Source organism: Mastomys coucha, unplaced genomic scaffold (genome assembly GCF_008632895.1).
Source record: "Mastomys coucha isolate ucsf_1 unplaced genomic scaffold, UCSF_Mcou_1 pScaffold13, whole genome shotgun sequence".
NCBI classification, from domain to species: Eukaryota; Metazoa; Chordata; class Mammalia; order Rodentia; family Muridae; genus Mastomys; species Mastomys coucha.
Window position 1 is genome coordinate 63,595,077 of NW_022196895.1, and position 11,525 is coordinate 63,606,601.

Genomic DNA, 11,525 nt, shown 5'->3' on the forward strand with positions numbered 1-11,525 from the left:
GAGAGAGCCAGAGGGAGTGACCATTGAGAGCCAAACCTTTTTTATTTTTATACCAATCCCCCCTTCTCTCTCTCCTCTCCTCTGTCTCTCTGTCTCTCTCACACACACACCCACACACACACCCACAGAGGCTACCTATGTAAATGCTTGTTACCACTTTATCACCACATGTATAAACAGGAAATCAGCCAGATCTCCACCACTTGGGTCGCCTCCCCAATCATGAGAATGAAGGATCTTCCTGTCTACTGGCTTGTTTCTCCAAAAGCAGGCAGCTCTACCAAGCCCCCTGTGGTGGTCTACAAAGTCTCCTTGGCTTTTCCAACACTGATTCTAAGTAGTGTTGTCCTTAGGAAACCATACTCTTTAGATATCAATGGGTCACAGAACCTGGAACCAAACGGCTCGTTCTGACAATGGCCGAATGTGGAATGGAACAGAAAGGAATGAAGTTATGGCTTTGGTATGCCACTGCCACTGAAGCATTTTAAAAGGGATGTCCCCCCTCCACTTAATAACAGATTTATCTGGATATTTTAGTGGTCTGTCTACCATTTCCCTGCTGAAACTTCTGGTTTAAATACTTGAAGTACAGAACAGTGGAGTGGCATAAGGAGACCAGCCTGAGCCTTGGAGAGACTGAAACCACAGCCTGGAGTTTGCATCTCAGCCTTATCGGCATAGGACTAGTAATGAGATGTGAGTTACTCCTCCACTCAGGTTTCTTATCTGAAAACAAGGTTGGCATTATCTAAAGTGTCGTGAAGCCGAAATTTAGATCAGAATGGCTGGCAAAACTGCAGATGTTCACACACACACACACACACACACACACACACACACACACACACACACACACGAGTTATCCTTTCCTAGTGTTTGTTAAATACACATTTCCCAAGAATAATAAATTTGCCATTTAACAAACACACTGTGGTTTCTGAAACTCATTACTTCTTTACAAATAGTGTTTAGGGGTAGCAAAATAAGAGGAAATCAATGGAATAGCTTCTAAGAAATTATTTGTAAGACGATTAAGATAAATGGGCTTTTCAGATAATTCTATTATATTCACTTGAATGGGTATTCACCATTTTATTTTTAATAAGGCAAAAATAAAATGGGATAGCAAACCAAGCAATGAACTATGTGGGTATCCTGGGGGCTGGCTGTTACTGCACTACAGTAGCAATGCTGGTGTATTCTTCCTTGCCCATGATAGAGGGAAAGTCAGACTGCATTAAAAGTTGTTTTGCCACAAGACAGTTATAATAGCATCTGACTGAGATTGTCCAGGGCTCGGCTTGTCCTTGCCTCGGTGAGCCAAGCATGCTTTAAAGGAACTTACCTAGGCTTCCTCTCCTGAACTTTCCAAACTCAAAGACTTTTTAAAATAGTCATTCAAAATATGAACAGCATCATGGGTCTGAAAAAAATCTATGCCTAACGAGTGACTACAAAGAATAACTCGATGCTTCTTAAAAGCGGTCTCTGTAAAGAAAAAGAAGAAAACTCCCATGCAATGCTCCTTGCAGCAGCCCCAGACAAAACAGAGAAATGTAAAAGCGGGTGGCTTCCAAGCAGATCCTATGGCTATGGCGGCCTCAAGCCTCACTGCTCAGAATCACCTGTGAACTTTCCAACCACGCTTCAAAGTCAGAACTCAGAGATGGATGGTCCAGGCTCTTTCAATCCTAAATGTCAGCTTACACAAGCCCCTTAGGCAGGTCACACTGGCTGATGGCACTGTGCTGGGACAATGACAGCCAGGAGAAAAACCCCAACCTGTGAAGAACAACAGATCTTCCCAACAGCCACGCCATGGCTAAGATACTAACACAGTCAGCTTGAAGCTGTTCAGGACCCGGGAAGGAAGATCACCGGCTGGGAGGCAAGTCCTCTGCCTGGGGACTGGCTCCTGTGTAGAGCTGCAATGAATAAGGGCACTACCTGAGTCTCTCCTTCCACATTTAGGGGACAATTAGAGACAGCTGTGACTCCAGGTGTACTGCTAATGGAGTCTGCGCTGCTGCTGCATGGTTTAAAAACCAAAGACCAGTTTGAGGAAGAACTGTGGCATCTGACTCAAACAAGTGAGTTCAAGGAAAGGGTGAATAGAACAGGCCTCCTCAGGAGCAAGCTGCTGCCAATAACCAAGGCCTGTGTTTCAAGTGATGACAAATTTAATGAGGAAAAAAAATCATTTTTATATTGAAAAAAAAAAAGTATATACAAGATTCTATGACAAAGCCATATAAAGGAGTCTCAAAAAATAAGAGGCTTTGTTAGGTGTTAGCACACAAATAAAATGTACATTTCTGTGGGTATTTTGTTCCATGCTGTGAACAGATGGATTAAGTTGAGCCAGATGAAGGCCCTGAGGGCCCCTTCCTTCCTACCAGGGAACAGAACACACAGATACACGCTACTCATTAGGACCCAGAGATGGCCCTACCAGTAGGCATGAGCCAAACTTGACTAAGATTTATATTTGAGCTGGGCAGTGGTGGCGCACACGTTTAATCCCAGCACTTGGGAGGCAGAGGCAGGTGGATCTCTGAGTTCGAGGCCAGCCTGGTCTACAGAGTGAGTTCCAGGACAGCCAGGGATACACAGAGAAACCCTGTCTCGAAAACACCAAGAAAAAAAAAGATTTATATTTGAAAGCTGTGTGCACAGTGTGCGACTGTAGTGTTAGCTACTCAACTTTGAGGTAGGAAAATCATTTGAGCTGAGGAGTCTAAGGCCAGGCTTGAGCAATGGCAAGGCACTATTTTAACACACATACAAAAAAAAAAAAAAAAAAAAAAGAATATACAAAACTACCCAAAACAACCACCACAAATAAAAATTGTATCAGTAAGTAAAAAAAATAAGGCAATATCTGGAAATGTAAATTTGTTAAGTGAACTGTATACAATGGCCAAAAAAAAAAAAAAAAAAATACTTTTACTACCATCGGGTTCCAGCTTCTCTGTAGAATCTAGCCAGAGCTATTTTTAAAGGCATCAGCTGCCGCCTTTCAGTGCCTGGCAGAAAATGGTAGCCAGCACCCTGGGACTGGTGCTGAAAGCAAGGAAATGAAAACCAGAGGGCTCTTCCATGTCATAACTTAAAACGTGGGACATAATTTTGAACTCATACCATTATTTTTAGATTAAGACAAAGGAATAAGCCAAGAGCATGTAAGATACGCTCAGGAGTTAGGACTCTTTCCTTTGATGCGTCTTCAAAGCATAGCTGTTTGAACAAAAATTGATTAATACATGTCTTCACATCTTTTCATGTTCACTGTTTGGTATACATGGTAACACATAACGGAATGGATAGAAAGAGAGAAGAATCGAGACGTGGGAAACTTGACAAATGTGCAAAGTTTCTGCTGAACATGAGAAATGATACATATGGATTTAAAGAGACGTGTACTTTCACATATTTAAGTTTGAGCGCAGATAGAAATCAGGAGGCAGAGATAACACAGTAACTGGTGAATCTTGGGAAGGAACACATAACCACAGGCATGACCACAAGTGTGACCACTGACCGTGGCATTACAGCAAGGTGGGAAGAAATGGGAATCAAGGATTCTTTTCAGTAAATAAGCCCCTTTCTTTTCCCAATTAAAAAAAAAAAAAAAAGGATTTTGATCCAAGTCAAACGATTATTCCTAAATTAGTTAAAATAAGTAGATACAGAGACTGGTGCACACTGTGTTTAAAGATGTGGAACCATCAGAAACTGCTGGCATCCCTTCTCTACCCAGCACCTTCTCAGCAGCACAGTGCAACTCACACAGGGTCAGGATGATGCCCAAGGGCACTGTCACCAAATGCCAGAGAGTAAGCAGTATAACAATGTTACTTAAAGTTTCTGCTGTTAAAACTCATCCTTAAAGATGTGCTCAGAGGAGAAAGGCAGGCCCTGGTGAGGAGCACTGGGGATTCTCTATGCCAAACCAATTCTCAGAAGCATCAAGCTTGCAGAAAGAGTGGTGTTGAATGCTATCTCTAGAAGGAGCATCCTCCAAGGAAGGACTAGTCCCAGCCTTATTAGGATTTTCTTGTGGGAAGTTAAGCCGAGGCTATCTTCAGTTGGATTGACTTCTTTCAAGACAGGATCTCAATGTATATTCCTGACTGGCTGGGAACTTGCCATAGGGACCAGACTACCCTAGAACTCACAGGGATCTGCCTGTCTTGGCTTTCTTAGTGTTGGGATTAAAGGAGTATGCTACCTTATCTGGCTTCAACTGGAATTTTTAATAAGGTCTAGTAGGATAACATACTACATTTTAGAAAAACAAGCCAATAAGTATTAGAAAGCTCAAAACCAATAGCCATCTAATTCTAAAGCCTACATTTAACATAGGATTAAACAGATAAGAGGAAGCATCCTTCTCCCTATCTTCACTATAGGACAGAGCTATACTGAATCAGGACACAGACATATATTATATGCTTTTCGAGACTGCTTTTCAAGGCCATTCACAATTTCTAGCTATACCTATGGGGTTCAAACTGCATTAAAATTAACTGTCTCGTTTAAAGTAATTAAGATTTACAATGCATTTCTACATGATATATAAAAGAGATGAAGCAGCGATGCTATCCTAGTGGTTTGGAATCTTTCCACCAAGCCGGGTTTGAAACCACCAAAACCCAATTAGTGGTTATGCTTTAAAAATACTCATTACAAAGGTAAGGGACAATGTAAGTTTGTACACCATCGTACTATTTATTGAACTTAGAAAGAAATTAAATATTTTTACTTCAAAATTTCAGTCTAGTGAACTGAAATCAAAAGTATAAAACACTGGTTCCTTTTACTTACTAACCATAATTTATCCCATTTGGGTAATTACATTAACATTTTCACAAAAAAATTAACAGTATAATCATGCATGGGCTTTACTTTACAGAAATCAAAAATTTTTTTAAACCACTTCAGTTTCTGAGACAGTGTTTCTTGCAGTCCTGGCTGGTCCCAAACTCTGGGGCTAGCTGTGTAGTTGAAGCTGGCCTTGAACTTGTAAGCCTTCTGCTTCTATCTCCCAAGAGCTGAGATGAAAGGTTTGTGCCATTAAATATGGCTATGAACCAAATTCTTACTCTTGGTGTTTTCTGATCTCTCCTCCACCACCTCTATTTTTTCTTTTTTCTTTGTAAACATAGGAACTTGCTATGTAGTTTTGTCTAGCTTCAAACTATTGAGCCTCTTGTTTTAGCTTCCTGAGAGCTGTGTGTGCTACCACATCCTGCAGAAACCAATTGTTTGTTTGTTTTCAACTAAGTTTTGATCAACTGTCACTTAACTATCCCAGAAAAAACAATTTCCTTCAATGACATGTTTAGAAAAATTTTTTTCTTTTTAAAATAGGATAAAGCATAAAATAGAAAGGAAATAAGAATGTGTAGTAGAAATAGCTTGCTCATAGTTTTAACTGGCTCTATCAAACGTCTGCTTAGGAAAGGGAAAATGTATTCAGTATACAACTGAGTCAACATACAATTTATTTTTCTATGGTAACAGACTTTCAAATTGAACCTTTAAAAAGTACATTTAACTACAAAAGTAAGATTAAATAGGTACTTATAAAATATATTTACCCTAAAATGGTTACGGATATAAAGTTGTAATGCCCATTTCAACAGTACATTACACATTACATACATTGTTTTAAGGATATTTTCTTTCAGTTAATAATGTAGAAAAAACCACAATGTTTATTGCTTATATCAAGTGCAGGTTAAAATCCAGAAGGCCTCCAAAAGCCAATCCTTGTGATAAAGGACTTCTCAATATACTGGTGTGAACACAGCTGTGAGATGTAACAGTTTTCAACAAGCATGCTTGTCTTTATTTTGAGCCATTGACAGTCTGGGTCTCAGAGGAGCCTGCAGTGATGAGTCCTGAGATGCTGGGCTTGTGATGTACAGATCCCTATCTGCTTGATGTCTACTCTAGCAATGCTTCTGGGCTGTGAGGCATTTGCTAACAAACCCTTGAGGTTAATGCACCACTGTCAGCTACTAGTGCAGAAAGGTGCTGGGTACAACTGTTAATTTATAGGACATTTCACTGAAAAAGCAGTGTCCAGCCAACCAAAGCGCCAACCAAAATGACTGACACAAACCCCATCTTAGTGAGAATAGGTTGCCAATATAACCACCTTTTTCTTTTTCGTTCAGTTTCATTTAGCTTCTGCTTCATCTGCTGCACCTTCTGAGCCGTTGTAGCCTTTCTATCCTCTCGAATACGTTTCCGTAGAATGCTGTGAATAGACAGAAACAAGTGAGTGTCTGCACTTAATTACATGGGCAGTACAGCCCCGACCACCATCAAAACCATGGGCATTCATTTGTGTACTTTCCATCTCACTCAAACAATGCAGTAACAAAGGGAAAGGCCAGTGATGTCATTTCTGGTGTGCCTAGAGGAATGCTTTTACAGAACCCGAAGCTGAGAAGACACGTTTTCTGTGCACTCTTCTTTCCTCTCTGCCGAGAGGGGCAGACTGAAGAGTCTCAGCATTTGGTCCTCTTGCATGACAGCATATGAAAATTCAAAGTCCAGCCGGGCGGTGGTGGCGCACACCTTTAGTCCCAGCACCTGGGAGGCAGAGGCAGGTGGATTTCTGAGTTCGAGGCCAGCCTGGTCTACCGAGTGAGTTCCAGGACAGCCAGGGCTATACAGAGAAACCCTGTCTCGAAAGACCAAAAAAAAGAAAAAAAAAAAAAAAAAAAAAAAAAAGAAAAGAAAAGAAAATTCAAAGTCCTTTGACAAATACTTTTGACAATTTCTATGAATGCTGTGTTTGGGCTACCCAGTCTTCCATTTGACCACATGGTAGGTACATCTAGCACCCATTTTCCTGTCCAACATAGAATTTTGTTTCAATGAAAGTTCTCTGACATCCAAGGTAATGAAAAATGGCCAATGTCATCATCTCAGCCACTTACTTTCTTCCTCTAGAAAAAAAAAAAAATCTCAAAAAAATCCATCTCTTTTTGACTCACTGTGTGGATGGCAAAGGCCTGACCAGCTTCAGTTTTGGTAGTGATTTTTTTTTTTTTTTCCAGACAGGGTTTCTCTGTGTAGCCCTGGCTCTCCTAGAACTCACTCTGTAGACCAGGTTGGCCTGGAACTCAGAAATCCACCTGCCTCTGCCTCCCAAGTGCTAGGATTAAAGGCGTGCGCCACCACTGCCCGGCTTGGTAGTGATTTTTTTAAGTCATAGCTTTGAACATGCAAGTTGATTAAAAAAACAAACCTTGACTGGCTCTTCAATGTCTACTAGATCACAAGACCATTTCTACTCAAAATGTTTAACCTGAATCTAATCAAGAAAAATGATGATTAGAGAAATCCAAACTATAAGGCATTCTAAAAGATCATCTATCAAACAAAGGAGAAGGCAGTGAGGATCTGTTCTGACCAGAACACCAAAGCCTCAGCTCACTCAGACCCAAGCATAAGTCTTGACTAGATGTAGGATTGATGATTTCCTCTGAGACAGGATCGCATTATGTAAGCCTGGTTATCCCTGACCTTGAGATTCTTCTGCTTCTGCCTCCTAAGTGCATGGCTACAGGTGTACAGCTCTCAAACGTTTTATTTAATTATTCTGCTTGAGTGCATGAGAGATGGGGATCGGGGGAGAGGAAGGAGGGAGAAGGGAGGTATAAACCTGTAGAGGTCAGAGGACACTGTGAGAAGTTGGGTATCTTCCTTCTACAATGTGATTCAGTGATCAAACTTAGGTCATTAGGCTTTTATTTGCTAGCCATCATTTTTTAAAAAACCAAAAACCCAGGTCTCCAGGCTTGCCTTGAATTCAGTATGTAGCCCAAGATGACTATAGACTTCTGATCCTCCTGCTTCTGCCTCTCAAGTCTTGTAATTATACATGTGTAGCATCAATGTCCAGTTTCTTATGTAATGCTAGAGATGTAATTCTGGGTTTTAGAGCATGCTAGGTAAGCACTCTACCATCTGAAAACATCTAAAAAAAATTTTTTATGTGCATTGGTGTTTTGCCTGCATATATGTCTGTGTGCAGGTGCAGGACCCCATGGAATAGGAGTTAGACAGCTGTGAGCTGCCATGTGGTTGCTGGGAATTGAGCAACCACTGCTCTTAAGCACTAAGCTGTAGATTAATTTAGTAATGATTTGTTAATTGAATCTCATAATACATGAGCTATATGAGGACTGTGTGTGCATATCTTGCTAAGTCCTGTGGCATCTCGCTTGTCTTTTTCTTACTATTTTTTTATTTTCAAAGAGCTACCCTTGCCTGTGTGAACTCTATCAAAATGTTTACTTCTGAGTTGGGAAAGATAGATGCTAAAATTTACTCTCTGAACTGAATTCACCACCACAACTGGTAAGACAATGCATATGCAAAAAGATCTAAGAGTACACATGAGGGAGTCAGCCCATGTGCAGAGATTTCCTCCAGCCAGAATTATAGGATCTACAACCTTTAAACTTTCTCAGGTAGGCTACAACTACTACAGCAGTTAAGATCCTACAGTAAAACACATCATTAAAATATAAAGGCCCATGCAGCTGTATACTGAAATGTTAGCTTTTATAAAATTCAGTGAGACAATTATTTTCTTTCTGCTATAAGGACTGAGGCCAGGCCTTGTGGATAATGAATGTGAGTTCTGTCACCTGAGCTCTACCCACAGTTCCAGGCAGGTGAATTCTGATAACTTTCATGGGACAGCTCAGAACCTTAATCTTATAAATAAAACATCATAACACTATCCACAATAAAAAATACAAAAGAAAGAAAATAAAAGTCATCAGAATACGAGGTAAAAAGAACTCATTCATTCACTAAGATACTAACTTCCTAATGTATGTTTGAAGTGCTGTGGACAGACAGTTCATTGTTTTATATAATTCTGGAGAAAAACAGTCCACGATGGAAATTCACTTAAGAATTTTTATACAACTTATTTTCTGTATTATACTATTTATTATTACCAACTAATTACACTGACTTCTGTATACAAGCAGTATTGAATTTTTTTTTGTTGTCTTTAAATGTTAGCTTTTAAATTTATCATTATTATGTTTTCAAATTTTTATTTATTGGGGCTGGAGAAATGGACCAGTGGTAAAGAACGCTTGTTCTTGCAAATGAGCCAGAACAAATTCCAAACACTCACTTGGTAGCTCACCAGTTTAAAGGAATCTGACAGCCTCTTCTGGCCTCTGTGGGCACCAGGCATACATGTAGTGTACATGCATCCAAAACACTCATAAATGTGAATTAAATAAATCTAAATAAAAATAAAAAATGAAAAGCCTGAGGAGGCTTGTCTTAGTACTGTTGTGAGGAGACACCATGACCACAACAACTCTTACAAAAACAAAACACTTAACTGGGGCTGGCTTATAGCTTCAGAGACTGTCTACTCTCATCGTGGTGGGAGCATGGCAGCGTGCAGGCAGACATGGTGCTGGAGGAGCCGAGAGGTCTACATCTTGATCTGAAGGCGGCCAAGGGGAGACTGTCTTCTGCACTGGGAGCTTGAGCACTAGGAGCCCTCAGAAGCCTGACTATACAGTGACACACTTCCTCCAACAAGTGACTCCTAAATGTCACTTCCCATGGTCCAAGCATACTCAAACCACAAGGCTAGAGGATCCCATAATAGCTGGAGTTACAGTTGGTTGGAAGCCACCCAATTTGGGTGCCAGAAACTGAACTCAGGTTTACTCAGGTTGTTTATTCCTCTAAAAGAACAGTAAGTGATTTCACCCACTGAGCCACCTCTCAGTGCTGTACTGGCTTTCTTATTGTGACAGAAAACTCTTTGAAGATATTTATTTCATCAAAATAAACACTTAATATAAGTAAAAGGTGCATTGACTGTATGAATACAGGGTCTGTACTGTTTCAGTCTTCCTGAATGTAAGAAATAGCCTTGCCTCCCTCAGTAGGCTAGCATATACATGGTACATACCTCTCACTGCCCTCTTCCACAGTATCTTGCACCTTAGAAGGAAGCCCTGTTAACTTTTCATCTTCTGAACCTATTCTCTTCCCATTGTACTTCTCAGTCATCATTCTGTTTTGTGAATGATCACAAATAGGAGATAAATCTTCTTTAGACAGTTCTTTCCACCGTTTCTAGGTACAGAAGAGAAAAACAATAAAAATTTGTTTTCTTTAAATCACGACCTACAAATTGCAATTATTCAGTATGAGATAGGGAACAGACAGGTAAACTTGACATTAACTTTTGTCGTAGCACTTTCCCACAAACCCAAACATATATACATACATAAAAATAATCACATATAATTTATTTATTTAAAAGATATATTCTATTTTAAAGCAGATATTTATAAAGAGATATTCAAGGAGTAGTAGATTTAGACTGTTGGTCTCTATCTAGATATGTCTAATACTATGGTCAGACTAGACAGGAAGGGAATATACTGTTATTTCTGTTTCTACCTTACACTTCTCCTTAGTTCACCACATGATACTAAGTTCTGATACTCTTTGAGCTTACTGTCTATAAAAACACAATAAAAAACACCTGAGAATGTCACCATCAGATATATAAAGATTACTCCTAGCACTTTATGTCTGTCGTAAGAACTGAAGTTATTCAGATATAAAGTACCTATATATAAAGTCTTTAATCCCACATGAAGGTTTTTAAATTTTTATTTCCATCATTTTTAGTTCTATGTGTTTGCATTTAGGTATGCGCATATGACTACAAGTGCCATTAGAGGGCAGAGATGCTGGATTCCCTGGACTGCTAGACATGAGTTCTTGGAACACACTTGGGTCCTCTGGAAGAGCAGCAGGTGCTTGTAACCTCTGACTACTTAGCCATCTCCCCAGGCATCCACATCAAGTTTTTACTAAGATACAGTACTTGTGTTTTCTGTTTTTTCTTACAATAATTCAATGCTTAAATCTTCTCACGTGGAAAAATTGATTTTAATTGAATCTTGTTTCCACTCAGAATAAGAATATATGTATAATTAATATATATATATATATCTTACATACACATAATTTTTTTTTTAAAAGTCAGGATCCCACTGTATAGATCAGGCTGGCTTTGAACTCTTGGTGAATAGCTTTCATTTTTGCCTCTTGAACTGTGGGAAATGTTACAATTTCAAGACAGGCAGCTAGAGCTACCAAATTAAGTAAGAGAAGGATGAGGATTTAGATAGAACCTGGTTATTTGACATTAATGATAGTGAGTTTACCTGTATATTTGAATCTCCTTTTGTGTACTTTGCTCCTTCTATTATGGCCATGTAGGAGAATCTGAGCTGGTCCGGTGTCTGAATAAGTCCCATTCGGTACTTTCTCATACTCAGTAACACTTGTTTCACATTAACATCCTCTCCTTTTTCCATCTGCAAGAAAGGTAAAACCAACTTGCTTGAGTTGAGAAAACAAAAGCAATATAAGGCCACTGCTCAGAACTTACTGTAAACGGGTTCCTTCTTAAAAGGAGAATAATTTCACACACA

The 11,525-nt window shown here is 39.6% G+C and overlaps 1 protein-coding gene across 2 annotated transcripts in view; it reads right to left on the reverse strand.

The window, feature by feature from the left end:
* The window catches only part of Ptpn2 (protein tyrosine phosphatase non-receptor type 2), a 66,134-nt gene that overhangs the window by 1,033 nt on the left and 53,576 nt on the right, over nucleotides 1-11,525 (reverse strand). The window contains exons 7-9 of one of the 2 annotated variants that reach the window (XM_031365945.1): nucleotides 11,256-11,408; nucleotides 9,983-10,149; nucleotides 6,170-6,271 (exon numbers count right to left, since the gene is read on the reverse strand). In XM_031365945.1, coding sequence (XP_031221805.1) covers nucleotides 6,170-6,271; nucleotides 9,983-10,149; nucleotides 11,256-11,408 — 422 coding nt within the window. Of the gene's footprint in view, nucleotides 1-5,487; nucleotides 6,272-9,982; nucleotides 10,150-11,255; nucleotides 11,409-11,525 lie in introns of those variants that run through there. The other variant, XM_031365944.1, reaches the window with a different exon arrangement.